We start from the raw sequence: 27,851 nt of genomic DNA on the forward strand, positions 1-27,851 counted from the left end.
AAAACTAGTATAGCATTTCAATTTTCAAAATACTGTGTTATATATTTATTATTGAATATTGTACTGTTAAACTGCAAAATTTACACATACAATGTATTCATTATTTTTAACAACTTTGATTCCGTACTGCAATCTTGAATGATTTTGACTATTTTAAGATATGGAACTTTTACCTGACTATACTGCCTCTTCTCTAAGAGTAACAGTCCAATGTAATTGCTGATTTTCTTTGTCAGCATTGCTTTGGAACTAAGAAACTAGAACATGAATTCAAGAGCACTCTTTCGTCACATAACTTCTGTCTTACTTACCTAGGGTCCTAATATTGACCTGGGTACTGTAGTCTTCTCCACTCTCATACGCATAAGAAATGTCACACCTGCAAGTGAAAGCAGTACTTTTGCTATTTTACAGGTTATAAAGTTATAGAGTTATGTTGCCTGCTTATAAAGGTATTTAAGCACACACTTTACTTTAAGCTTGTGCTTAAACCTGTTACCAGAAAAGGATTCGCTTAGGAGCATCTCGATAACCAGTTGTTGGGATTTAAGTATGCGTGTAGATGCTTTTTTAAATTGAAATGAATTTAAAATTAATTACCATGCAGATGTTCTAGTTGCTAGGTTTACCCTTGTTCTGATTAGGGATGTCTAGGCTACAAATTGAAGTTCACTTTCCTACCAATTTTTATTCAGTATCATTTTCTTTTTTTAAAATAGAATATACAAAGTTTGTAATAACATTATTTTTTCACTTCTTTCCCCTCACCCCTTTGTTTCTCAGTGTCTTGTGTTTGAAGATTCACCACTAGGAGTCAAAGGAGCACTGGCAGCAGGAATGCAAGTGGTTATGATACCAGATGAAAATTTAAATCCAGATCTTAAAAAGGAGGCAACTCTACTGCTGAACTCCATGGAGGACTTCAAACCAGAACTCTTTGGCTTACCAGCATATGATTAATGCCTAGTGTTTATGCACATAAGCTTGACTGGAGTTCACAAAAGTGGAATTAAATCTTGTTAAGGTTTTATAAGTGTTTTGCTTTGTCTCTCTTTCTTAAAGCTAGAACACAAAAATCCTGTTGACTCCAAGTCTTCCAACCTTTGAAAATTGACTGGAATATTACTTACTTGCTCTCATGATAAATGCTAAATTAAAGGAGCATTTCATCTTGTGAAGTGAATCCACCCTTGTTCTCTGTAGATCATAATGTTTTCTGGGAATATTATGAAACTATTTAGACAATTTATGGTAACTACATTGGAAGCTTCTTGTTCTGTTTCTCCTGTTTCTCCTTGAATGGCTTACTGTTTAGCTCTTAACCAGAAATCTGTTCTGGATTGGCTTCTATCCCATTACATTGTTTTTGATACATTTATCGCTATCAACATGTTTATCCATTTCCTCATCCTGTAGTTGCCTGTCTATTCCCCTTTGTATCCTCTTGTCATTTTTTGTAGTTATTTCCGAGGATTTCCTTGTACTTTCTGTATTTTTTTTTCTCCTTGGAGGTTTAATGAGATGACTTCCAGAGATCCCTTACAACCTCCATTATTCTGTAATTCTCTGATTATCTTTTTTTGGGCATGTTACATGCCTACTAGAGGTATACAAGGTTATATGGTCCGACTTTTTAAGCAAAGTGCTTTGCATCTTCCTTCTTTCCTTATATTCTTCTTATTTTCCATGTTGCCACGTACCCTTCCCTTTCATACTTCTGAAATGAATTCATCCAATCTCCTTGTTTTAAAGCTGATAAAGTTAGGGCTTCTAACTCCTTCATACCCAAATAGCTTTCTCTAGGCCATCCTTACTTTTCTGCTCTTTCTTGAGTCCTTTTTTAGGTGTGTTTGCTAGAGACAGTCTTGAAATCTATTTTTAAAATAAAGAAATTGTACTTTGGGTTGATTTAAATACTTAAAATTGATTTTCCTGGCTACTATAATTTCCACAAAATTTTTATGTTGTCATCTTTCCCTCTTACCTTTGTTTCTGGAATCTTGTCAAGGCAAAGGTAGGAAGTCTTAAGAAATTGCTAGACAGAGAGAGGTTTTGATGGAATCCAAAAGTACATACATGCCAAGATGGAAGCAATGTCTTTTACTTTTCATTGTTCAAAGAAAGCTGTAGTGTGTGGGTTTATTACTTTTATAAAATAAATTATAGCATTTAAAAATAATTTTCTGATTGATTGTCCATAAAGTACTCCAAAAATCCTGGTAAAATATCTGTCCCCATAAAATCAATGTATATGAAGTTGGTCAAATAAGAAAATTTGAACTTTTTTTTTTTTTAAATAACATCTGTTTATCTGCGGTCTTCCTCACAAAACCTTTTCTAGGCATTTTTGGTGTTCACTGTTTTAGTTAGAAAGCTTTTTGTCCACGAACAAAAATAAATGACTCATTGATGCTTCAGTGCTTCAGTATTTAGCATGACTTTCCTTATGTTTTTTTTCCTCTAAAATTAACAAATAAATAAATAAATACATAAATTACTTTTACTTCTTTTCACAGACTGTTAAAATTTTCTGTTGCTGTGGTCTGTTCATAACTCAAAAAAAAATGAAGACAATTTTATTCCATATAGTCAGTCAAATATGAGCTAGATGGTACTAGAAGAAGTTTTTTAGTACATATAGCATAAAATTTTGAAGTTTAATTCTTTTCATTCAAAGATCTGGAAGCATTGTTTTAAAAAAGGGTAAATACTATTTCAATGTAGATACTTTACATATTATATAATTTCTTTAAGCACATGGATACTTACATAGTGACAACAAACCACCCCATCCAAATTAAAAATTCCATTTCTGGTCTTTCCAGGCAAGATAACAGAAATATTGCTATATATTTCCTTCATTTATTTATGTTATATAACACAAAGTATTACTGTAGAGCAATAATTCTGAGCTTTCAAGTGTAAAACAGGTGCCTGATGGGATCCCCTTCGTTCATAATCACTGAATTCCAACAGGGAAGTTACTACGTAGAACAAGCTTTAATAAGCTGTAATTAGTAGTTTTTTGAAAGTTTGTCATATAGTTAATATAACTGTAGAGTTTTACAAAAAAATAAATAAATAAATAAATAAAAATGAAATATATCTCATTTGCAGTTTACCTCAAAGGAACTACTATCAAATCTTTTTATTTATTTATTTATTTATAAGATGCAGAGAATAATAAATATAAAACACCACAAAATCAGAATTACTTTACGAGGAGAAGTAATCATGAGATCAGTAGACTCTGCGATCCTATTTTAATAAGTTCATCATATGTGGAGAATTTAGAAAACTTTCACTTCCTAACTCAAGAGTAAATTGCGTCCCACACAATTATTTTTCTGTGCATTTAAATATCCCACTTGACAGTTTTCAATGAGATTATTGCCCCAAACTGCAATCTCTGAATCTCAGCCACATGTGATCACCTTCCCTTCCTTTTATTAAAATTCTATTCCACATAATTTACTGCTTGCTCTTGACCGGTTTCTTGGTCCTGTGCTCATGGTTATTGAAGTATCGTTAGCTTTTCTCTTGACTGTGTACGCACAATTAAATTGTTCAGGAATAGTAATCTCAAAAATCTCGTCATCTCCATCATATAAGTGGTGGATATTCATGGCAGCGATAGATGACTGTAGTCATGAACCATATACCAAATATCAACATATGTTTGTATGTATTTCTTTATCCACTTTTGGTTCAATTTGTGGCTGTGTAGCTCAATCATCTCAACAACATCTGTTCAGGAAAAAAAAAATAAAAAAAATAAAAACTTGGATCCTTTCCCTTCCTTCCATCTGGTGCTTTACAGATGAAGTCCTGTTTTGACTAAACTAAAAAAAATCCATACCAGATCCTGGCTACAGATCATGAGGGCATGTGAGCAACCAGGACATTTGAATGCTCCATCTGTGTTTTGTATTAAGAGGACTGTTAAAAACTAATCCAAAAAAAAAATCTATCCTCTAACTCAGCAAGCAGACTTCAATCCCAACAAATACTTAAGTACATGCTTAATTTATTTTCATTAAGAATAGAAAATAAGCACCAGCTTAATTTTAAGAATACATTTATTCATAATGTATAACGTGCTGTAGCCATATCCTGAGAATTCCAGCCTCCAAGGAATAAAGGCAAAACTTCCTGACCAAGTTTTTGCCATTTGTAAATAAGATAAATACAGCAAGATGGAGCCAAATTTAACAATGAAAATAAAAAAAAGTAAAAATGAAAAGGAAAAAGAAAATGCTAGTGATCTATGAGGCGTTCTACTGCAACTTGAACTCCTTTCTGCATCACAAGTGAACTACATTTTACATTGTACTGGACCTCTGATGGGATTCATCCTGACAGGATTTTCAGGTTGCAAAGATAAACAGGAGTTTCATTGAATATATTGAGGTGAAAATTCATTGCCTTCAGAAACTATTCCTGTTCTAATGCAATCTGATGTCTGTGAAGGTTGGCACTTGCCTTGTACAAATAAAGATCAGAAAAAGCTGAGATGTTCATTCCTCGCTTGGATTAGATTTCTTTCTAAAGAATGCTGTAGTTTAACCATACGAACCTCTACCCAGAATCAAATTCATGTTGCATATATTCCAAAAAATTGTCTTCAGTAAAAGCCAAACTAGATAAATCAGAAAAAGTTGAGTTGCAAGAAACTTCATATTTATTAAGAAGAAATTAAACGATTTTCCACAGTGTTAAGATTCATCTGTACCTTTAATGGAACGAAGCTTGAGATTTTGTTGTACTACATATTACATGCTGCAGATATTTGTTAATGATAGAGAAATTCACTTTTTTTTTTTTAATCTTGATAAATTTGGACACCAAGAACACTACTTAGGCAGTACAATTCTGAGCCACATGAAAAAAAAAATCAATTTACATGTTTCTAATTTTCCACTTCAAAATTTCACTGAACTTTGTGTTTTGCATTTGGGGGAATAGAACAGATTTTTGCCAAGGTAGTTGAAATAAGTGGAAAGACTGGAATAGAGGAAAAAGGAATTCTCTCAGTACACTCTGTCCCAAGGGAAGCATGACTGTCATCTGTCATCAACATATTATGTTAACTTTCCCTTCGGCCATTGTTTCACAAATTGTAGGTTTAATTTCCTTATTAAAGCGGAGAACAGGAGGAGGAAGAGAATTTGAAGTAAAGCACATTCCAGAACTTCTGAGTGCTGAGGAACCTACCTCAGCAGGTATAAGTATGATGAGGCTGAGTGTGCTGGAGGCTGTGTCCTCACCAGGTAGTTCAGTGCAATAAAAAATTGATTTTAGAGGGCAGGGTGTAGCAACATATGTTGAGAAAGGATGTTAGTCTCCTGTTCTTCAGTCCTTTGACCTATGGGCTCTAAACTATCATATTAAGATGTTGGCACTTCTCTCAGTCCCACGTGGCCTCAGCAGGGAGAAAGCATTTCAACTCTCACCTTTTTTTGCAGCCTTTTCCTCAGAATATCTGCAGCATGAAACAGGAATGTGAAGCCAAATATTAGGAGGATAATTGTGAATATGATTGATTCAAAAAATAGTGGAGAAAAATAAAGTGTTAGAAGAAAGGAACTAGAGACAAGGAAGCAATCCATGGTGTAAACCATCTAGAACCAAAGATACCAATGAAGTGAATGAAAAGGAGACAGAAGAGTCTTTAGGAGAAATGTAAAAGCAATAACTGTGGAGGGAAAATCTGTGGGTGAGTAATTGGCTGACGCGCAGGGCTCAAAGGGTTGTGGTAAATGGGGCCACATCTGGCTGGCGGATGGTCACTAGTGGGGTCCCTCAAGGCTCCATTTTAGGGCCAGTCCTCTTCAATGTTTTTATAAATGATTTGGATGTAGGACTAGGAAGGTGTTTTGAGCAAATTTGCTGACGACACCAAACTTGGAGGAGTTGTGGACTCGGATGAGGGTGGAAAGGCCTTGCAGAGAGATCTGGACAATCACCAACAGCATGAAGTTTAACAAAAGTAAGTGCCGGGTCCTGCACCTGGGACAGGGCAACCCTGGCTATACATACAGACTGGGTGATGAGACGGTAGAGGGCAGCCCTGCAGGGAGAGACCTGGGCATTGTGGTTGACAGCAAGCTGAATGTGAACCAGCATTGTGCCCTGACAGCCAGGATGGCCAACTGTATCCTGGGATGCATCAAGCACGACATTGCTAGTCGGTCGAGGGAAGTGATTGTCCCACTCTACTCTGCACTGGTGCGGCCTCACCTCGAGTACTGTGTGCAGTTCTGGGCACCACAGTACAAAAAGGACATTAAGCTGTTGGAGAGTGTCCAGAGGAGGGCGACAAAGATGGTGAAGGGCCTAGAGGGGAAGACATATGAGGAGCAGCTGAGGTCACTGGGCCTGTTCAGCCTGGAGAAGAGGAGGCTGAGGGGGGACCTCATCGCAGTCTACAACTTCCTCGCAAGGGGGAGTGGAGAGGCAGGTGATCTATTCTCTGTTATCACCAGTGATAGGACCCGCAGGAATGATGTTAAGCTGAGGCAGGGGAAGTTTAGGCTGGACATCAGGAAGAGGTTCTTCACTGAGAGGGTGGTCGCACACTGGAACAGGCTCCCCAGTGAAGTAGTCACTGCACCAAGCCCGTCTGAATTTAAGAAGAGATTGGACTGTGCACTTAGTCACAGGGTCTAAACTTTTGGGTAGACCTGTGTGGTGCCAGGAGTTGGACCTGATGATCCTTATGGGTCCCTTCCAACTCGGGATATTCTCTGATTCTATGATTCTATGATCTTAGCATTAACAGAATCAAAACCCAGGTCAAAAACATTTTCAAAGACATTGTGATATGAGGTACTGAGAGAGATAAGAGGCAAGTTTCTTAAGTATGTTTCTTAGAACCACAGTCCAAAGAAAATGGAAGAGTTGAAATAGAGAATCAAAGAAGATTCTGGACTATTCATAAATAGTATTTGATGAACATCAGAACACAAGTAAATATAGAAATATATCAATAAATGCCTTAGTTCGGATGCTGGTAAACCGTGGGAAACTGTTTCAGTTTTGACTTTGAAATTTTGAACTGCTTGAACAACTGGGAAATGGAAGAATATGTCATCAGCCTGAAGACATCTGAAAGAAACTGCGTCATACCATTGTTCTCCATTATCTTTACCTCAAACTACATATTGACGGATTGAATTCATCATTTCTTCAATGTCAACAATATCCGTATGGTAACCAGAGCAATTTTCCTGCAGAAAGGGATATTTGAAGAGATTTTAACTGTCTTTCCTATGTAATATTCTAGTTAATTTAAAAAGTGTGTTGTTGTGTTTTCATTTACTCCTTATTTCACATAGAGCAATAACTACATAGCCAGCAACTCCTCCTCATTTAGAGGACTGCAGAAGTTGGAGTACAGAGGTTTAATTAAGTCCCTGTAGATTTGACAAAGTAGTTTCCACTGTATCTTCTTGATGTCTTGCTAGTAATGTAATTGGTTACCACTATCTGTATAACTAAATGCGGGCAATGTGCCTAATAGTAACATTATCCAATCCAAATCACTGTACGACTGCAGGTAAATAAAATGCTGAATTACACTCAAATGTGATAAAATCGAAGAATTAGACTTCAAACTAGAGGTTCCTTGACCATATCGCCGTCGTACATTCTGTGAAATTCTTCTAGGAACTGTTTAGTGGGACCGTGTAGAGCTATGACATAGAAAAACACACTCAGTCATGCAAAGATGCAGCTTGTTTAGCAAATAATGTATATATGGTATTTCCACAAAATAGTTTGATTTCTAATGACTTTTTGCAAAGGCAGGATAGAACTGTACATAGACAAGAGGAAGGATACACGGATACATACATATGGGTCAACCATTTTGAGCTTCCTTTGACTCTCCAAGAGGAAGTGCCTGAGACAAAGAGGAAGAGGAAGAGTTATTGTATCTGTTAATGAAAGTATTGCTTTGGCATAACAAACATCCTCAGTATTTCAGATACACAAATTTTATCTCTGTTCCCACAGCTTTATCTAAGGCACATGGACTTTAAAGGTAAGCAAAAATACGTGAAACGCATTTAGGTTTCACTTGTAAAGAATTATCTTTATACATTACTAGAAATTCAAACAATTGTCACATCTCTGTGACATGACTGTACAAACCTGAATCCAATTCTCGGTGGTTGTCCCAGCTGCAGCTTCTCATGCTGTTTAGTTAGTCAGATGCTCAGTTTTGTTAGATACTCAATACCTCAAGCACTGGACCAGGGCAATTATGATCAAGAAAGATGAAATGCTACACTAGAAAAAAATAAATAATATAAAATAATTTTTTTTCCCCTTTTCATAAAATGCTGAAGATCATTCCATAGTGTTATACCTTGTGAAATGTATTTTTGCTGTAGCAGAATGTAATTTCAGCAAAAATTAGTTTTATCACATATGCATATTTCGCCCATTTAACTTCCTGCAGAGTATCCACAGAGACATGGATTTCATAAACCAGTCCTAAGCAGGGAGAGAACAGTTTTCATTGCCATATCAAAAAAGTGGGAGGAATGGAGTACACAAGATGGGGTAAAACAAATGTTAATCTTTGCTAAAATACCATCTTGAATTAAAATTGTGAAGACTGTGCAAACCTTACTAAGCCATTTTATTACTGTATCTTCATTGCTTGAATATGATCCAAAAGTGTTCTATTTTACCTGAAAAATGGGAAAGCTGATTAAATCAAAATGTATTTCCAGATGGCTTATGACTGCAGCCTTGTAAACTTACTGATTATGGCCCTCGACATTGTTCTTATTGATGGCTGCGTTTGAAACATTGTAAAACCTATGGCATTCATTTTCTTTGGACCAAAAACATTAGGAAAGTGACTATTTTTCAGTGCAACATGAGGCAGCAAAATATGGTGGATTTTTTTTCCCCCTTTCTGAATCAAATCTTACTGTAAGGGAATTCATTAATCATATAATTTCATCCTGTCATATTTCTTTAGCCTATGTTATATAACTCTGATTAGTAATGATTTTATCAAATTTATAGGGCGTATATGTAAGTTAAATTTGTGGCTGGAAGTGAATGTATTTGTCTAGAATCTACTAAAAACATTCTATGCCTATCTGATCAAATTAATATTTTCTGGTTATGGTTGAAGGGAGGTGGTTTGTGAAAATGTGTAGGGGGCATAGGTCCTTTCAGCTCTGATTTTCTAGTAAAGACTCAACTGTATTACAAGCGGTATGCAAAGCTCTTTTTAGAATGACTTTTTGACATCTGGATGAAAGGAGCTGGTGCACAGCTGTTATTTGTGCACTTCTTAAAACCATTGCTGTACCTGATAGGAAATGGTCCCTGTAAACACAGAAGGGGGTGCTTTATCTTTAGTGAAGTTCACATCCACGTGAAAATCTTGCTGAAGAAAACCTAACAGCAAAATCTACTAGCTCTACAAGACAAAAAGCACTCACTTTCTTCAGTAAAGTTCTTCCTTACGGCGAAAGTCCGTGCCTTGTTCCCTCCGACTTCAGTAAGATTCTGTTAATTAAAATAATGAAATAATAAAATAAACTGCAGGTTTATACTCTTGTGTCAATGTGTCAGTCTCATAAAGCTGTTCTTTACTAGCTTCATCTATTATGACAGATCTGAAAGAAAGCATATTGAAGACCTTGCTGTAATCCTTCTGAAGACTGAATCTTTAGCATCAGCTGGGATACTGACTCATCTTCTTCCTCCTAGTAACAGACTTCATCAGTTGGGAGATTAAGATGACTGCTTTTCTCCAAGGCGGTTCAAAGTGACAGGCTCATGCTGAATTCATTCACAGTACTGAATGCACTCCCAGAAAGGGAAGATGTCTTTTGGCAAAGTCAAGATGCAACGAAATCCTACTACATCTACATGTTCACAGAACCACTGAATAGTATGGCCTGGACAGGACCTCTGGAGGTCAGTTACCCACACAGTAAAGAACTTATTCCCAGTGTTCAATCCTTGCCTGTTGCTAAACATAACTGCTCAGGGTCTGTCTGGGCATCAGTCAGCAGGTAATGGACAATTGCATTGTGCATCACATGTCTTGTACAAACTTTTATCATAATTATTATTTATTTTCCCTTCTTTTCTGTCCTACTAAACTGTCTTTACCTTTTTTAGACAGTTTTACCTTCTCTCTCCCCCCCACCCCTCTCTTTTTTTTCCCCCTCTTTTCCCTATTCTCTCCCACATCCTACTGAGGGTTGGGGGGAGTGAGCAAATAAATGGCTGTGTGGTGCTTAGCTGCCTGCCAGGTTAAACCACAGCAAATACTGATCCAGAGGTCAAAATGAGAAATAAAACAGAAATGGAAAGAAAAAGAGAGGAAGGGAGCAAGGAACTCTGCCCTGCCCATTGAGTTAATGCCAATCCTTCTCAGTCAAGCTAATCATCACTTCAGACATGGAAGATATTTATAACTACGAGATCTAATCGGCATTTCTCTTTCCTAGCTGAGATTCCATGGGCTTTAAAAATACAGGATGTTTCTCAAATGACATTTGATTAGGTTACCAACCTTCCCAGGAAAGGGAGGTAAAACCTTATCACCATAAATTCTGCTTTAAAGAGAGAGACTGGTTAAAAGACTGAACACTTCGTATTAGCACTCCACAGGGAGGTTTTTCTATTCCCTTTTCCAGTGATACTGAACCAGATGAAGACTATGGAATCTGATTGTTTAGCAAATAACAGCATCTATCATCTAGCAGCTTTATTTTTATTTTCAGAACAAACTAACTGCATTGATATTTACCTCACTTCTAGCCTAAGCTTTACAACTAGGTCTACCTCTATGCTTCTACGGGAATGTCAGTTGTTATCTAGTTATTCTGTAGATAATCTGGACATGCATTATATCAGCTTTTAATTGCTATAATGACCACAGCAAAGACTACGCATGTGGGAGAGTGGATCTCTGAGTGATTTATATACTGAGTATCTGAGATAACCTCTCACAAATGGTATTGGGACCACCCATCTGGGACTATTATTATTTGTTCTGGTCTAGCTATGATTCTTGTACAAGTGCCTGCATTCTTAGTTCAAATATTTGGAAACTTTTCTGATTACATCCTTCCTTAGATTAACCCTATATTGGCCTTGTTGGTTCTCATTCAGATGTCTATTTCACAAGAGAATTAGTTTGTGTTTTTTTGTTTGTTTGTTTTTTGTTTTTAATAGAAGCTAAATAGCAGCAGAACAAAGTAGTCACATCAGAAGTGACTACATCACTACAGATTACATCAGAATCTGTCTCATATATGCTGTTTTTAAGCCCCAGTAAGGGAACATTAGAGAATGGACAAACCTCTGACTCCAGGAGGGTTGAGTTAACCTGGAAAACTTCTGCCATTGCTTGCACCGAATTTGGTCTATAACTAAATGTCCAATTAACTTTGTGCCATGACACTAGGTAAATTTTATCAATACTTCAATAGTATAAATTAATGTGAACTATATCATTGTTTGTACAATTGTAGATAAAATGTAATAATAATAATGCAGAGTATAATGTTTTATGACAATTCATGATACGATCTTCCTACCTGGTTCAGTGGTAGTGTTAAGACTAAAAGGGTGCCACACATTTCACGTTTGACTGTGATGGCTAGAACAAAAGAAGAATATCTCTCATGAGACGTACAGGTAATTGCAGCTCATAAAATCCTCTGTTACATGTGCTATACATCAAATGAGTACATCCAAGCAATTTCCTTTTAGCCCATCTCCCTCTCTCCCGTTACCTTCTTCTTCCCTCCCCCCGCCATATAAACACATTTGTTTTTAACACGTATTAGAAGTTAAATGGAGGGATTAAACTATGTTTTAAATTCCTAACAGTAGATCAATATTTCTGGCATGATGGAACACTATGGCTCATATGAATTCTTCTTTGAGGGTAAGAAGTTGTCAATATATATATGTGACTCTCATACTAGTGATTAAATGCCGTCTTTGCTTCTGGGTTCCACAACTGAAGTATCATTCCTGCGACAGCAGTTTTCAGATCTCTTAGGTTTACATTGAAAGTATTAAGGTAAATGCTGTCTTTAAAGGTGTAGATGCTTACCTAAATAAGTGTCCTACCATGATAATTTATACACACACACACACACATATATATATTCTTGCTGATTTTTCTTTCCAATCTGTGAGGTTTCTAACTAAATAAAAAGTAAAAATTTATTGCTATTATCTGTTTTGGACATTTGGGGAGTTAAATATCCAAAAGTATTTTGGATAAAAAAAAATATCCACTGGGCTTTGAGCAATCTGATCTAGTGGAAGGTGTCCCTGCCCATGGCAAGTGGGTTGGAATTAGATGGTCTTTGAGGTCCTTTCCAACCCAGACATGAGACTTGGGACAAAAACAAACATGGGACAGAATTATATTCTGAGTATCTGACAAAACATCTGACAAAAATCCTTCAAAACTTAAGATTCAAAGAATTCCAAATAGCCAAATTTTTTGCACTTATGCATTAAACAGAGACCTTATCTTTGGTATGAGATTCTGACATAAAAGGTATCCAGGGAAAACACAAGCCATTTGAAATATGAAAAGGGAAAAAGTGTGTTCTGCTAAATTAAATTAAATGAAAAACAGCCTGAGATGCATTAGTCAAAAGGTAAAATTTGTCACCAAATCAGCAAGTCCTTGGGGAAACAGCACCTAGATCTTTCTTTTCTTCTCATCCTCAGAGTTTTATGTTTAGAGCACAGCATGCTGTCACTGTTATACCTAGTGATCTGAACACAAATTGCTTTTGATGTTGAAAATTTAAACTAATATATAGGGGCTCCTGGAAATACGAAGTTAGCCTATTGTGTGGGCCACTTACCATGTGCAGTCAGGGTTAATATCTTGAACAGCATATCCTAAAAGAGCTTCTACATCATAAAACAACTGCCATTAGTCATGTTCTCCTAAGGGAAAGGCAAGAAAAAGATATCAACAACTACAAGCAAAATATTCATATAATTCATGGTCAGACAGTCAACAGAGAGAACAGATGACAATTCAAACATCACATCATTCAGAATCCTCTTTGGTATCAATAGCCACTTTCAGTGCACAGAGTTCTTTGCACCAGACAAACAGAACTGCCTAAGCATCCAAAATATTTGAAGTAAGAATTGTCACTGTTACAGAATTATACCTGTTTTAGAAGTCCAAAGCATAGCCACAGACTTTGGTAATAGCTCATTAATGATAACATTATATATTTTTTTCCCCTCTTATACCTGCAGTGTTTTGGAATTGCGTGTAAACTGGTTATTTAACTCCTCTAGTTATCTGATTGCACAACTGATGACAGGTTTAAACAATCAGCAGACATGAGTTTTGCAGATGCAATTAGTCACAAAACACAGACATACCAATTCTGTATACATAGAAATTAAAAACTTAAAAATCTGAATAGAAAAAGGGATTTGAAATACTGTGAAAATCTTAGTGATGCATTTGAATTTTTAGATGGATTTTGCTTGAATATTATTATATAATATTTTAGTAAACAGTTTGTAATTAGGTTGTTTATAAGATCATTGCTGTCAGGAATGTTGTAACTGTAACTGCACAACTTAGTTACCATTGAAAGGAAAAGGTCAAATTTGACCAAATGACGTATTTTACCCACATTCCAAATCATCTTATCTTTTAATAATAGCTGTAAATTTTACAAAGACAAATTTCTGGTTAAGATTAAAAACTAATATAAAGTGAATCCTCTAATCTATAAAATTAAAAAGGAAAATGCATATTTTAATATTTTTTATTATTTATTGGAAGATAGCAAACAAAAAATAGCTTCTAAATCTAGAATACACATAAGTCCCTGTCTGTCTCTTCTCTTTTATCCCCTTTTTCTTTATCCCTCTTTTATCATTTCAAATATGCAGCTTAATCACTTGGGATTAGTATGTGTACTTCCTCTGATCAACACAATAAGAAATTCTCATCTCAGAATAATAACTAGTATTACTTTGCCTACATACAGTCAGGGTAACTGGAATCAATGCAGTTGAGCTGTCTTTCCACTCTGTAAGTAGCAGTAATGCATACTTCAGTTCTAAGGTGGCGAGAAAAAAAAGTTAGTGTCCACTGAGTAGATTTTGTTTGTAGATTCAGCACTTTTTCAGTTTTGTTCTAGTGCACATTTGACCAACCAGAATGTAAAAGTAAAGAAATAATTAATGAGCTGAATGCAATTACATCCCTTTAGCTGCTTAGTGAAATTAACATTTCTGTGCCTTTCTCTGCTATGTGTTAGCTGTGGGCTAGGGGGACTGCGAACCTTGAGGAGGCCTTCTGGCCCATCATGGTGGAGATGCCTGACACACTGTCCTACGTCATGGATCCAAAATTTCCAGGATAGCAAATCAAAGAGGAAAATATGTGGCTGATTGTATGCTTGGGTCATGGCTGCTTTGTGTTTGTACATGGAATAAAATAAATTATAATGAATTCACAATAATAGTCATTTGTCAAAGTAAAAATATTCTTTCATTATTTCTGTTCTCTCTTGCAAAATATCCAGATAATACAGTCTTTTTAAAATCAACATAGTTGATTAAAAAAAAAAAAAAAAATCCATTACCAAAGTTACCCTAAAGAATGCTAAGATCTTTCTCCTTTCACTTGGATGGACCATCAGCATGCCCATGCAATTTGCATCAAAGACTTATAACGAAAGTGTCAGAGGAGTTCTCTACACTGTCAAGGTTGATTTTCAGAAGTATTGAAACATGGAGGACATTCAGGAAACATCTGTAAGAAAAATGAATGTAGTGCCAATATTTAAAAAACAATAAATAGAATAATCCATTTAATATTAAGCCTGTCATCTTAAAATCAGCCTGAAGAAAAATACTGAAGCACTTAATATGGGACTCAACTTATAAAGAATTAAAAGAGAGTAATTTAATTAAAGCAAATTAACACAGGTTTCTGTATAACAGATCTTGTCAAAGTAACTTGAGTTTTGGTTTGATTTTTTGACATATAAAATTTTGACTTATAAAAGTACCATTGGTGTAATATTCTTGGATTTCTATCACTGCCTTGATATGGCACAGAGTCTTGATAAATAAGGAAAACAATAAAATGCACAGTGTACATAAAGTCTATTAAAAATACGTCTGTAATTAAAAACAAGATTCACTGTTAAGTGTGTATGGAAATTAATTCACAGGGATCAATTTTTGGCTCTGAGCTACTTAACACAGTTATGAATGTCTTGGGGAAAAATAATTACTGATACAGTCTTCAAATGATACACAAATTGCTGAAGGAGGGAAAGGGCAGGTGTAAGCAGATGAATGAATACTCATCCAGAAAATATCCATGTTACTATCTCTCAGCAAAGTATTTGCGAATACACTTCATTCCCACAGTATGGAGAGTTTTGTCCTGTTAAGTCATGGCTCTGAAAACACTTGGGTTCGCATTGGATGGGTCTGCAGGAAATGAGTTTCCAGTGGAGCAGTAGACATACCTGATAAGAGTTGCAAAATCTTAGTGAGGTTGCACAGCAGCTCTATGCCCTTGGGTCCAATCATTTGTGAGGCTGAGCTTGTTCCCAACAGGCACACACAGACAGAGCACAGGTATACACTGTGTATAAATTGCCAGCCACACAGACAGCACAGATGGACAGAGCACTCACATCAATGTGAGCAGCACCAATGGACTAATCCTGTTCCTCTCTGGCTGAGCAGGATGGATGTTGGCCTCTGAGAATACACACACACACACAAACGTGCCACATGGACCAGCTGTGCTCATACACTCACTCCGCCCAGTAGCTACCCCTGGGTCCCAGTCTCCCCAGCATGTGGAAAAATGAACCCCTGAGGCTGCTGCCTCATCCAGCTTGCTGTTTACTCAACTGCACACCCGTACTTGCACCAGCTGCTGGCCCCACAGACACACAGGTCCCTGTTGTCTGAGGTCCCTCTCTGGGGCTGGCATGTGGTTTCACTCACTTGGCACACAGGTGCTCTGGACCATGGTCCTAGCCCAGCTGCTGGCAACCAGGACCCCATATGCAAATATACACAGAAGAGAATCCCTCAACAATAATCAGTAAATGCAATATAGCAATAAAATAGTACAGATTGTGCTGATCAGGAGAAGGGTATAGTTATACAAGTGAAACAACCAGACAGCTTTTTATACTCCTGTATTTTCCCACCTGGATCCATCCTTTTTTTTTTTTTTGTTCCCGCCCTATACATCCCATGATGAAACTTGTGCTGTCCCAAATGTTCTTCCCCTGCATCCCATAAGGTGTTCAGTTTACTAGGGTTTTCATAACACAGAAGACTTAAATTTGAAACTAGAAAAATAAAGATTATAAAACAGGTATGTGTGAACTGCATGCTGTTGCTAGGACAACTTGCCAATCAATGTATTAAATCCACTATTTCTTGAAGTGTTAAAATCAGAATGAGAAAGATTTATTGTTTTTTTCCCTAAGATATATGCTTAATTCATGCAAGAACTAATTCAGGGAAATACTTCATTTGATGTCAAGAAAGAGGTCAGATCAGAAGATTAAATTAATTTTACTTTGTATTATAATCTGTGAAAATGTGCTTCAGGGGCTGTTTAGTCCTTGCTGGAAATATTTCCCGGTCTTTCATCCCATTAAAACATGGAGTTGAAACAGCCTTCTTAATCATGTCCAGGTCTGCTAAGTGAAGTCAGTAATAAAAAAAACAGCCAGACGTACTCTTTCATGCATATTTAGTATCAGATATTCTGATTAATCTCAAAAGCAATTAATCAATTTTTAAAAGAATAGCGTATCTACCTCTACGTCATTCTTTATGAGAAACAGACATGTGGCTGTATTGTGAAATTTTCCCTATAAAATACTATTTCCATTTTCCAAATTAGATTCAGCTTTAAAATTCTTAGGATAGTAAACTATAACATGTAAAATATCTCAGGAAATACCTTGAGAAAGACTTTTTATGTTATTTCTTCTTTTTTTTTTTCTCCCTTTATTCAAGATGAAATTGCAGAAATGTCCTTGCCTGCAAAAATGCTGAAAACATCGTAATATAACCATCAGCTTCCCCTCTCCCAGGGAAAAAAAAATCAGTTTGAAGAAAGAAATTATAAAGTAAATAAGTAAATGAAAGGGTCACCTCCATAGTGATCACATGGGAGCACTGACATAAAGCTCCATGAAAACATTAACCCTCTTGTAGTTGCTTTTAATCGGATACTAACAAAAATAGCAAAGTGTGACTGAGGTGGAAGACAGGGATTCAAGGGAGAATTTTCTTATTTTGCTTTTAAAAGTATTCTTACATCCATTTATTTCTTCTAAAGTATGTATAATTTAAAAAAATGCACTAGATGGTCATCCGAGTTGATGTGAGGGGGGAAATATCTAACTATGAAATAATATTTAAAAGTTTGTTGAATCGTGTGTACAGTTTTTAAACTTTATAAAATTTACCATGTCATATTCTTATTAATCAAGTTAATATATCATTATTTTAGCTATTTCATAATTCAATATAAATATTCCATATATGTATACATGTGCACACTGTATAAATATATGTGTTAATAATAGATCTATTTTTGCATACAATATATATTTTTGTCAGAAAAAGAATGGAAACCCAATTGTTCAACATTCCAATGTAAAAACATTTCCTTTTACTTGTTTTTCAGTGCTAAAGACATTGAATGGAAAGTATGAAAGAAATACAGAGGGCAAAACAGATTACTTAGCATAACAGCTGTAAACTGCTATACTGAAGTGACCTTTTGTTATAAAATAAGCCTTCCTCCCCACATCCCCCAGATCTGAAAGATTTTAAGAGGCTCACCTTTACTAAGTTCTTTGTGTTACAGTTACTTTTGTCTTTTACTCCATCATGCATATGCTATGTCCTTGAATATGTACCTGCCTCATGTATTTTAATCTATATATTGTGCTAATAGTGTAGCACAATTGTTCCACAGAAAAAGCCATTCTCCTCCAAAGAGCTAAGAACTTCAAAACATTCTGCTGCATGATTTTTATCCTCACCTTGAGGAAACAGGAAGTATTGTTACTTCCCTCAATACTGGAAACAGAAAGTACAACCTTTTCTAGGGGGTATTCTCAGATCTACAGTTTTTCAGATGCCTGAATTTGTAGTTACTTTGAATTTTCATAGGTCCAAAACCATTACAGGGTCTTCACTATTGTCAGCTCCCAAGGCTGAGACAGAACTGAGATCTGAAGCTGTATGTTGGCAATCACATTACTCTACACAGGCATGAGGGCCCAATCCACGCCTTTGCTCTGTTTGAGCTTTAGCATCTTAGTTCTATATTCTCATAGCATACAAAAAATAGCTAAAAACTACCATCAAAAATAGTACCTCTGCACAGGCTTTTGGTACTCATAATCACAACATTAATTTGGTAACAAATCTCCTTATATTTACCTCTTGTCTGTTATTTCTTTCCCCACAAAAATTACTTTTCTTATACTCTTAGAGCATCACAGCTATACTGACTGTAGGTTCACCCTTGCTAGTGAAGGATATATATTCTGGTACTGCTCATTTAGCTAGACCTTCAATTAGATCTGTGTTAGCTAGACGGTGATTCTGTGATTAAAATCACCTGACCAGAGTATCATGTCACATTTCCTAAGTAACTACACACATCTGTATTGGAATGCTATTCATTTAAAAAAAAAAAAAAAAAAAAAGTGAAGAAAGAGCCAAGAAAGATCTATGTTATTATTAAAAGATACAGCAGCTGGTATAGCTATCATGTTTGCATTCTTTAAATGATCCAGGAAATTCATCATCTTTGATCTGATTCATGTATTTATTTATTTTGTCTGGGTAAATATCCATGTGCTTTATGAAAGAAACAATGCAGATCAACAATTAAATATATTTATGTATTTTAATTACATGAGGTTGAGATTATAATCTTCAGGCCATTAAACCTTTAATTCTTTGATATCTCCTTAGAAAAGGTACTATATAGCCAAATATGGTTGAACATATCGTGCAAATAGACAAAAAACTAACAAATAAAAAACAACAACAAAAAAACCAACCAACCAAAAAAACTGTTAAACTTTTTAATAATGTAAAAAAGATAAATTGTTGTTTGGGGTTTTCCTAAGATAAAAAATTCCTGGCAGAATTTACAGCAAATCCTTAACTAAGGCATGAAAACTTTGGAAAGTAATTTGAGTAGAAAGTTAAATTAAAGTAATTTTTCAATAGGTCCAAGTTTAGAGAAGGAGGAGTGGAGAGGAGAGGGGAGGAGAGGAGAGGAGAGGAGAGGAGAGGAGAAAAAGAACATCTAAAATAAATTTTAAGAGCGTATTGGATTTGGAAAGATTTAGGACAATATATTCTTCAATGCATAAAAGAGAAAACTTTTGTTGGCTGTTCTTGTTTATAGAATGTATTGTTAGTGAGGCAGATCATGTTTTTGTAAACATGTTACTTACCGTTAATGATAGTCTCTTAGTTTTCATGGTCCTTTTTATCTTCACCACTTGTCTAGAGATAAAGTCAGGTGTTGGGTGCAGCCTCAAAGACATGTGAGAGTTTTTCATTATATTTTCTGTCCTTAACTTTATTAATTTTCTGCATTTGTAAAGACAATAGTTATGAATCAGCTAACCATTGCTTGAGAAGTCAAGAATCCTTCTCAACATATAGTTAATTCTTTTTGTTCTGAAAATTAATATAACCAGTTCACTTAAGAATTTCATGCCTGCTTAAGGTTTTGTACCTGTATGTTTTCAAGCACCAGTTATGCTTTTTGTTGGGGCAATTTGTGGATGAGGAAGCATAGCTTCCTCTGAGGGTAGAATATGCCATTTCTATGGGAGCTGTATTTAAGGTATGCTTTTGGAGGTGTCACTCTGCAATACAGATAAATGCTCTCATTGTCACTTATTGAAGAATGTAACTCATCTCCATTTTCCTTCTTACTGTGCAGGAGATGATGATTCATAAAGGCAATGGAGGTAAACATTGCAATAGATAATCTGATGTAGTCATCATAACTGAGTTACTCTATTTTGCCCTACATTAGCTGTACATGAGATCTGCAACTTTTTCAAGTGAATTAGTAGTAATATTGTTACCAAGTGGACTTTTTTTGTTTTGTTTTGTTTTATGTATTAGGATTATAAACAAAGAGAAGGAGAATTGAAGGAAATGAACCAACACAGTTTGGAAGATTATAGAAAGATTTTTTTTGTGTACCTTACCATGTGGGTTCATTTTACTTTGCAAAATGTCCATGAGGAGCACATTCCATCACTAGGTATGAGACTAAACACTCCAAAATGTTCATCCAAACTGAATGTGCCATGCAGGATGTGCAAGCTTTGAACTTAAGCAATGCACACTGAGGGAGTCTGGACACACTTATAAATTAGTCTTATAAAGTATTCATCACATCACTTTAGTGCATTGAACTGATGCAGATGCTTTATACATTTGCCTTTCCTTCAACATCTCTCTCTCTTGATCTTTCCATACACAATTTATGTGAGTTTAGACTCTTCAGTTCAGTTAAAACTGAAAAATCTGGAGATGATAAGAAGGCTGTAAGCTACATTTCAGTGTATGCCTGTGTTGTGGTTTAGCCCGGCTGGCAGTCAAACACCACACAGTACCATAACAATCTTAAACCAGGGCCCGGAAAGGGTAAACAGCACGACAGGGAGCACATACAGAAAGTAACTTGCTATAAAACTCAATTTGGGAAACAGGCACAGCAGACTTGAGATTAAGGCAATCAACATTGTGACTAGCAACTATTAAGCAGGTCGAATACTTATACCAATTTTAGTTTAACACACTCTGGTCAAATCTGTCGATATCTCAACCCTTCGAGCCCCACGTTGGGCGCCAAATGGGCTGTTGTGGTTTAGCCCGGCTGGCAGTCAAACACCACACAGCCGTTCGCTCACCCTCCCCCCTCCCTCTCCGGGATGGGGGAGAGAAACGGGAAAGTGAAGCCTGTGAGTTGAGATAAAGACAGTTTATTAAGACAGGGAAAAGAATAACAACAATAATAATAATAATAATAGTATTAATAGTAATAATGTGTACGAAATAAGTGATGCACAATGCAATTGCTCACCACCTGTTGACCGATGCCCAGCCTATCCCCGAGCAGCCGGCCACCCCTCCACCCCGGCTAGCCACCCCTATATATTGTTCAGCATGACATCAGATGGTATGGAATACCCCTTTGGCCAGTTTGGGTCAGCTGTCCTGGGTCTGTCCCCTCCCAGCTTCTGCTGCATCCCTAGCCTGCTCGCTAGCAGGACAGAGAGAGGCTGAAAAGTCCTTGGCTTGGTGTAAGCACTGCTCTACAACAATTAAAACATCAGCATGTTATCAGCGCTTTTCTCATCCTAATCCAAAACATAGCACCCTGCCAGCTACTAGGAGGAAAATTAACTCTGTCCTAACTGAAACCAGGACAGCCTGTGATTTCAGTATATGCCTGGGACAGTGAACATTCAAAACATAATTTTTTCCAAACTTTGTACTTCCACTGTGGGGTTGTGGTGATTTACACTAGCTGAGGATGGTGTCCTTGTGAGTTTACCTCACAAACAGCAGTGTATATAAACTACAAGGACTAAAAACTAAAACTAAAAGATTGCAAATTACACAAAATTTAAAGTAATTATAGTTTTGGTGTTGTGACCATGAAGGTAAAAAATAAGATAAAATAAAATACAAATAGAAGTATATGTATATTCTCTGACATTTTTGTTTGTTTCCCTCCTCATCTCCTCCTCCTCTTTTCATATCCTCTCTGAAAAATGATTTGCAGATTTCACGACAAAGTACAGATAAGCATGAATATAGTTTCTTCCACTCTATTTCAGAGACCTTTTCAAAGAATCAAGGTAATTACTTCCACTCAAGAGATTTTAATCCAATTTAAGAAGAAAAATTGAGTGAAGTGTGGGAGCGGAAAGTGGAACAAAAATTTTATCTTAAATATTGTGGCCAGGACTGAAATTAAAAAAAAAATAATAATAAAATAAAAAAAAACAAAAGCTATGTTTACTGTGGTTATGCTGATTTAATTATCCAAATATAATTAAAAATATCCTTTATGCTTTCTAGTTCGATTTTCTAGTTCTAGTAAATAGCTACAATTTTAACATGAAGTTTTATTTATAAATATATCTATAAAAAGAAAAGCAAAAAATAAAAAATAAACAAAAATAAATAAAATATAAATAAAATATAAATTAAAAAATAAAAATAAAAAAAAAAATAAAAATTCCATGCTATTCCAAAAGTCCTGAAAGGTAAACTTCCCAGTGAAGATATATAACACAATGTCTATAAAACAATGTATGGTCATGTCTCAGTCTGAGAAGGAAGGAATAAATATATAAGATTAAATAAGTATATATTTTCCTACACATTAAAGAACCCAACAGTTTTAACAGCATTAGTCCAGAGGTCATAAATAATCATGAGCCTAAAGACAGTCTCCTTTGGGATTAACAAAACCAAACAAAACCAAACAAAACCCACCTGTACAGGAGTCAAAAGTAGCTCTTGTTTATTGTGCACCTGTGATAAGGGCTCTGTAAGGTGAAAGAAATTGCATGCTACCAAAAGAATGTCTTCCTGCTCTGAAGATATAAAGGACATTTCTGTTCTGCTTGCGCACTTATATGAAAGAGGGTGGGCATGACTCATCCTAACAAACAAAACCTATTGCCAGTATAAATGTGCAGACCCTAAAAATATCAAGGCAAACAAACGAAATGTGTAAAGGAGAAAAAGGAAAAAAACATCTTACATAAATAAAGGAGATGAAAGAACAGATACCCACCTAAGATATCAGTAAAATAAAAATAAAAATAAAAATGCATTGGTATGGAAGCAGGGAAAAGCAATACTTCAAAGCTTAAAGTCTTATGCCATTAATGTCATGCATGCATAAGTTGTCTCTTACTATATTGCTCCTAAAATATCACATTTTTTCTTCTATGATTTACCAAAGGAACTGCACTTCACAACCATTAGCTGCATCTCAGTTCTGTGGTAGATTCTCAGTTGATATAAACCACTGCAACCTCATTCATGCCAGTGGTTTTTTGTTTGTTTGTTTGTTTTTGTTTTGTTTTGTTTTCCTTAATTATTATTAATTTAAACTCTTTATTTTTTTCCTTATTTCCTTTCCTTTCCTATTTTTCCTTAGATATTCTGCACAACATGGTATTCAGTGCAATTAACAAATTTAATAATATATGTATATTTTAATATTAATTGAGATCCAAATAATATTCAAAAAAAATGAACCATCAAAATCACAATACCTAAGCACATGTATAATTTACAGTTGTATGACCACGCATGGAGAATATCCTCCCTAATTTCTCTCTTTGGTATAACTCCCTTCAGGCAATTTATTACAATATCTATTTTTCATCCAGCAATGTTCTTCAATTCTTAGACTAGCCAGGATCATTAGTGGGGAAAAATGTCATCTGTCACAGACATAATATAGTATTTATGTCTCATAAATCCTTGATTAGTTTAGAAGACCCCAAATCCTCTAGGGACTGTAGCAATTTCAAAAGCTGTTGCTAAATGATAGAGCAGATGCAGTTTCTGATTTGCCCAGCTATTAGGTAAGAAAAAAAGAAAAATACAAGCAGATAACGGTTTGTTATACAGGACGAAAAATTGCCTATTCAACATTAGGACTAATGTGCAACCAAACTTTATAGCAACACTTCGCAAAATGTAATGCAACAGATGTCAGTTGGTATGAAATGATGTAGTACTGCCAAATCAACACCTGGTGAATCTAGTCTGTTGATCTTAACGTGATTTTTTTTGAGGACTAAGGTCTAGAGGTCACTGAAAAATAGTGAATTGTTAGATTCAGGGGATCTTCATCTCTCTCTAGTTCTTTGACCATTCTTTAAAACATTTGAAAATAGCTTTGATTCAGTAAGAAAGAAAGGTAAGTGTAGATAAGTAGAGAAAATATCCTCACAGACCATGAGCTATGGTATTTCTGTTTGTTGTTGTTATCGTTGTTTTTTTTTTCCCTCCATTGAGAGTTCTCTGATGCTGATTTCCACTTTTCGGAGGCAACTAGCAGTTAGCAGCTCACTGGAAGATGACCAAGGAATATTTCACTTTGATATATTGTTTTGGAAGCATTACATTGGAATACAAACCTGATTTGGCTTTCAGATTAGGAGAGTACTACTAAGTGAAATTGTTAATTATGCTCCTGGTGGTCACTTAACACAGAAGTCCTCAAAGTGCAGTTTCAAAGAGAGGCCAGTGATGTTCCACAAGGAGCTGCACCATCTCACAGTGATACCATTCCTCTGAGGTTTCCAGCAGCAAAATTATAGTAAAACATAGTTAAAAATATGATACTGTCATAGTATTAAATTTCCATGTAAGCAGTTTCTGTAGGTATTGTACAAATGTTATATATAATATTGATGGTGGGATGGCTCATGGGGGGGTGGGGGGGTAGGAATAAGACACCATTATGAAGTATTTGGAGGTTCTTTGGAAGACTTAAAGCAAATTTTCAAGCATGACATAGAACTGTTTGGAACAGAATTGAAATGGTTAGTAATGACTTCGAAATTTAGTTACTGCACAGCTAAATGTAACACACAATCCTCTTATTAGAAGGGGATTCATAATCTTTTTTTTGGGGGGAAAAGAAAAAACACACACCTTCCTATAGTTGCAACTGATTATCACAAGCCACCACATCCTGTTTTGTGGTCCTTGTACAATACAGTTTATATCTGTTCAACTAAACTCATGTCTTACCACAGGATCTACTGTTTGCCGATTAGAAAGTGTCCCTGGCTTGTTCTATCTCTTGAACAGGGTTCAGGAGATGGTTATCTGGAACAAACCACAGCCATGCTTGAAAGCAAGCTAACCACAGGATGGGATGGATGTTCATATGTCTTTACTTCAGACTGTACCTCAGTCAGATATAAATTACTAATAAAGATGTAAGTAGTAATGAACTGCAGTGAGGTTGGGTTTCAACAGTACATGAAAGAACTGGTCTTCTGAAGAAAGAGCAAAATATAAGAAAAGCAGGAAGGATTTTGTTGTTGTTGTGATTAGACCTTTATGTTTCAGCTGTTCATATCAGGGCAGATGGTAAAATGCTGGGCTGATTGCATGCTTGTATTGCCAACATCAGCTCCACCTGTTGAATATGTCCAGTGGACCTTGCCTTTGGACCATGGAATGTGCTAGATGTCATCCAAATATCTTTATTTACATGTTTTCTACAAATCTAAATAAAGTACTGTTCCTGCTTGAAATGGATGGCTTGAGTGGGTCCTGAGCAATGTCTTATTTCTCTGCAGAGTTGCATATGGTATGACAGGACATAGAAACATGATATAAAGATATGAAATATTTTGTTGGCAAGACCTTTGTGTCCTTGTTCTTTTGAGTGCCCCCCATCCCCATCACTACCTTTACGAGTGTTTTTCATCACCACTGCTCTTTAGTTAAACCTCAGGATTTTGGACCTGCCAGATCCCAGCTTAAAAGGTGATTATAAGACCTATCCTGAACAGAATCTGCTTTTCAATTTCAGCAGTGTGTTCAATGACTCTTAGTTGAAAAGTTCCCCTTGTCCCTTGCATTCATCTTGGAAGTTTGGATGGAAGATTACTGAGAGATGACCAGTGTGCCGCCACTTTCTCAGCTTGGTTTTTCAGACTGGAAAAAACAGCTTTAATTGCAAACAGAATTGCCATTCCATAGTTAACATTGCCTGTGTCACCAGCTTAATAAATAGAACAGAAAAACTCTGGCACAATGCACAGCACAGAATTGGAGTAAAGTTACTGCTAGCTAACCTCTCCAGTAATAGAAAATACACCAATGATTTCTCTCTCTCTCTCTCTCTCTCTCTCTCTCTCTCTCTCTCTCTCTCTCTCTCTATATATATATATATTATTTTTTTCACTGACATTATTCCAGATGTGGAGATCCACAGGATGATGTTACCAGATCTCAATAACTTTCTTAGAAAAAAATGTGTGGATTTTTATGATATTATTATACAGTAGATATCCTGTCAGACTATTTGTTATGGGTGATGCTTGTTTTAGATGTCATCTGTTCTGTTTACCCATGCCTTGCATTTTTTTTTTTTAACTCTAGGATTTTAGAGAATAATCCATGTAGAAAAAGCATTGTAGTCTAAACAAAGCCAATGTGGAAGCAATGAAAGTAACACCACCTTAAAAATATAAATGTCCAGTTTTTAAGACTTCAGGCAGTAAGACTGATGGTAACATGAGGTCCTGAGGTCTTATATGTGTCTCCTGAATCTTCTTGAAAGAGTATCCATGTTTTCACAGTATATGTATATAGATATATATTTAAATAAACCTCTCTGAAGATGCCAGAGAACAAAATACATCTATTTTATTATTACATAGTTTTGAGAAAATGTTATTAAAGTACAAAAAAATGAAACAAACAAACAATCTCCACAACAGAGTTACATTGTACATTAATCTCATTTAAACATACGAACAAGGAAGAAATCTTCAGTGTTTCACCTAATTTCGATCTGAAAAGTTTAAATGTTCTCTTTCATTTAAGAAAGTCTTAAAATCATAGAATCACAGAGTGATTTGGGTTGGAAGGGACCTTAAAGACCCCTCCCACTAGTCCAGGTTGCTCGAAGCCCCATCCAACCTGGCCTTGAACACTTACAAGGATGGGGCATCCACAGCTTCTCTGGGTAACCTGTTCCAGTACCTCACCACCCTCATGGTAAAGAATTTCTTCCAAATACGTAATTTAAAACTACTCTCTTGTAGTTTAAAACTGTAACCCCTTGTCCTGTCACTACACTCCCTGACAAAGAGTCCATCCCCAGCATTCCTGTAGGTCCCCTTTAGGTACAGGAAGGCTGCTCTTAGGCCTCTCTGGAGCCTTCTCCAGGCTGAACAACCCCCAACTCCCTCAGCCTATCTTCATACAGGAGGTACTCAAGCGCTCTGATAATGGTCACAAGAGCTCCTTGGAATGCTACAGCCTTGGGGCACAGTGGCTTGAAAGCTGTGCAGAAGAGAGGGATCTGGAAGTGTTGGTTGACACTCACCTGAATGTGAGCCAGCAGTGTGCTCACGTGGCCAAGAAGGCCAACGTCATCCTGGCTTGTATCAGGAATAGCGTAGCCATCAGCAACAGGGAGGTGATCGTCCCCCTGTACTCTGCTCTGGTGAGGATACACCTCAAGTACTGTGTTCAGTTTTGGGCCCTTCACAACCAGAATGACATCAAGGCCCTGGAACATGTCCAGAGAAGGGCTATAAAGCTGGTGAAGGGCCTGGAACACAAGTCCTGTGAGGAACAGCTGAAGGAACTGGGGTTGTTTAGTCTGGAGAAGAGGAAGCTCAGGGGAGACCTTATTGCTCTCTACAACTACCTGAAAGGAAGGTGTGGGGAGCTGGGGGGTTGGCCTGTTCTCATAGATAACTAGCAATAGGACTAGATGAAATGGCCTCAAGTTGCACCAGGGGAGGTTTAGGTTGGAAAGTAGGAGACATTTCTTCTCAGAAAGAGTGGAGTCCCTGTCCCTGGGGGTGTTTAAGGAAAGACTGGATGTGGTACTTAGGGGCATGGTTTAGTGCATAATATTGGTGGTTGGGGGACAGTCGGACCAGATGATATTGGAGGTCTTTTCCAACCTTTATGATTCTATGATTCTATGATTCCATGATTCTATGATTATCCTTGTAGTTCTCCTC

At 36.3% G+C, this 27,851-nt stretch overlaps 1 protein-coding gene and 1 long non-coding RNA gene across 3 annotated transcripts in view; both read left to right on the top strand.

Annotated features, from left to right (window-relative positions):
- The window catches only part of LOC121058530 (pseudouridine 5'-phosphatase), an 84,341-nt gene extending 81,924 nt beyond the window's left edge, over window positions 1–2,417 (top strand). For both annotated transcript variants that reach the window (XM_040534174.1, XM_040534183.1), the window contains exon 4: window positions 784–2,417. In XM_040534174.1, the coding sequence (XP_040390108.1) occupies window positions 784–960 (177 nt within the window). In that variant the 3' untranslated portion in view covers window positions 961–2,417. The remainder of the gene's footprint in view (window positions 1–783) is intronic.
- Window positions 1–27,851, top strand: part of LOC121058537 — a 256,855-nt gene that overhangs the window by 186,604 nt on the left and 42,400 nt on the right. The gene's annotated exons all lie outside the window — the stretch shown is intronic.

The sequence above is a fragment of the Cygnus olor genome, chromosome 1 (genome assembly GCF_009769625.2).
Source record: "Cygnus olor isolate bCygOlo1 chromosome 1, bCygOlo1.pri.v2, whole genome shotgun sequence".
Lineage (NCBI taxonomy): Eukaryota > Metazoa > Chordata > Aves > Anseriformes > Anatidae > Cygnus > Cygnus olor.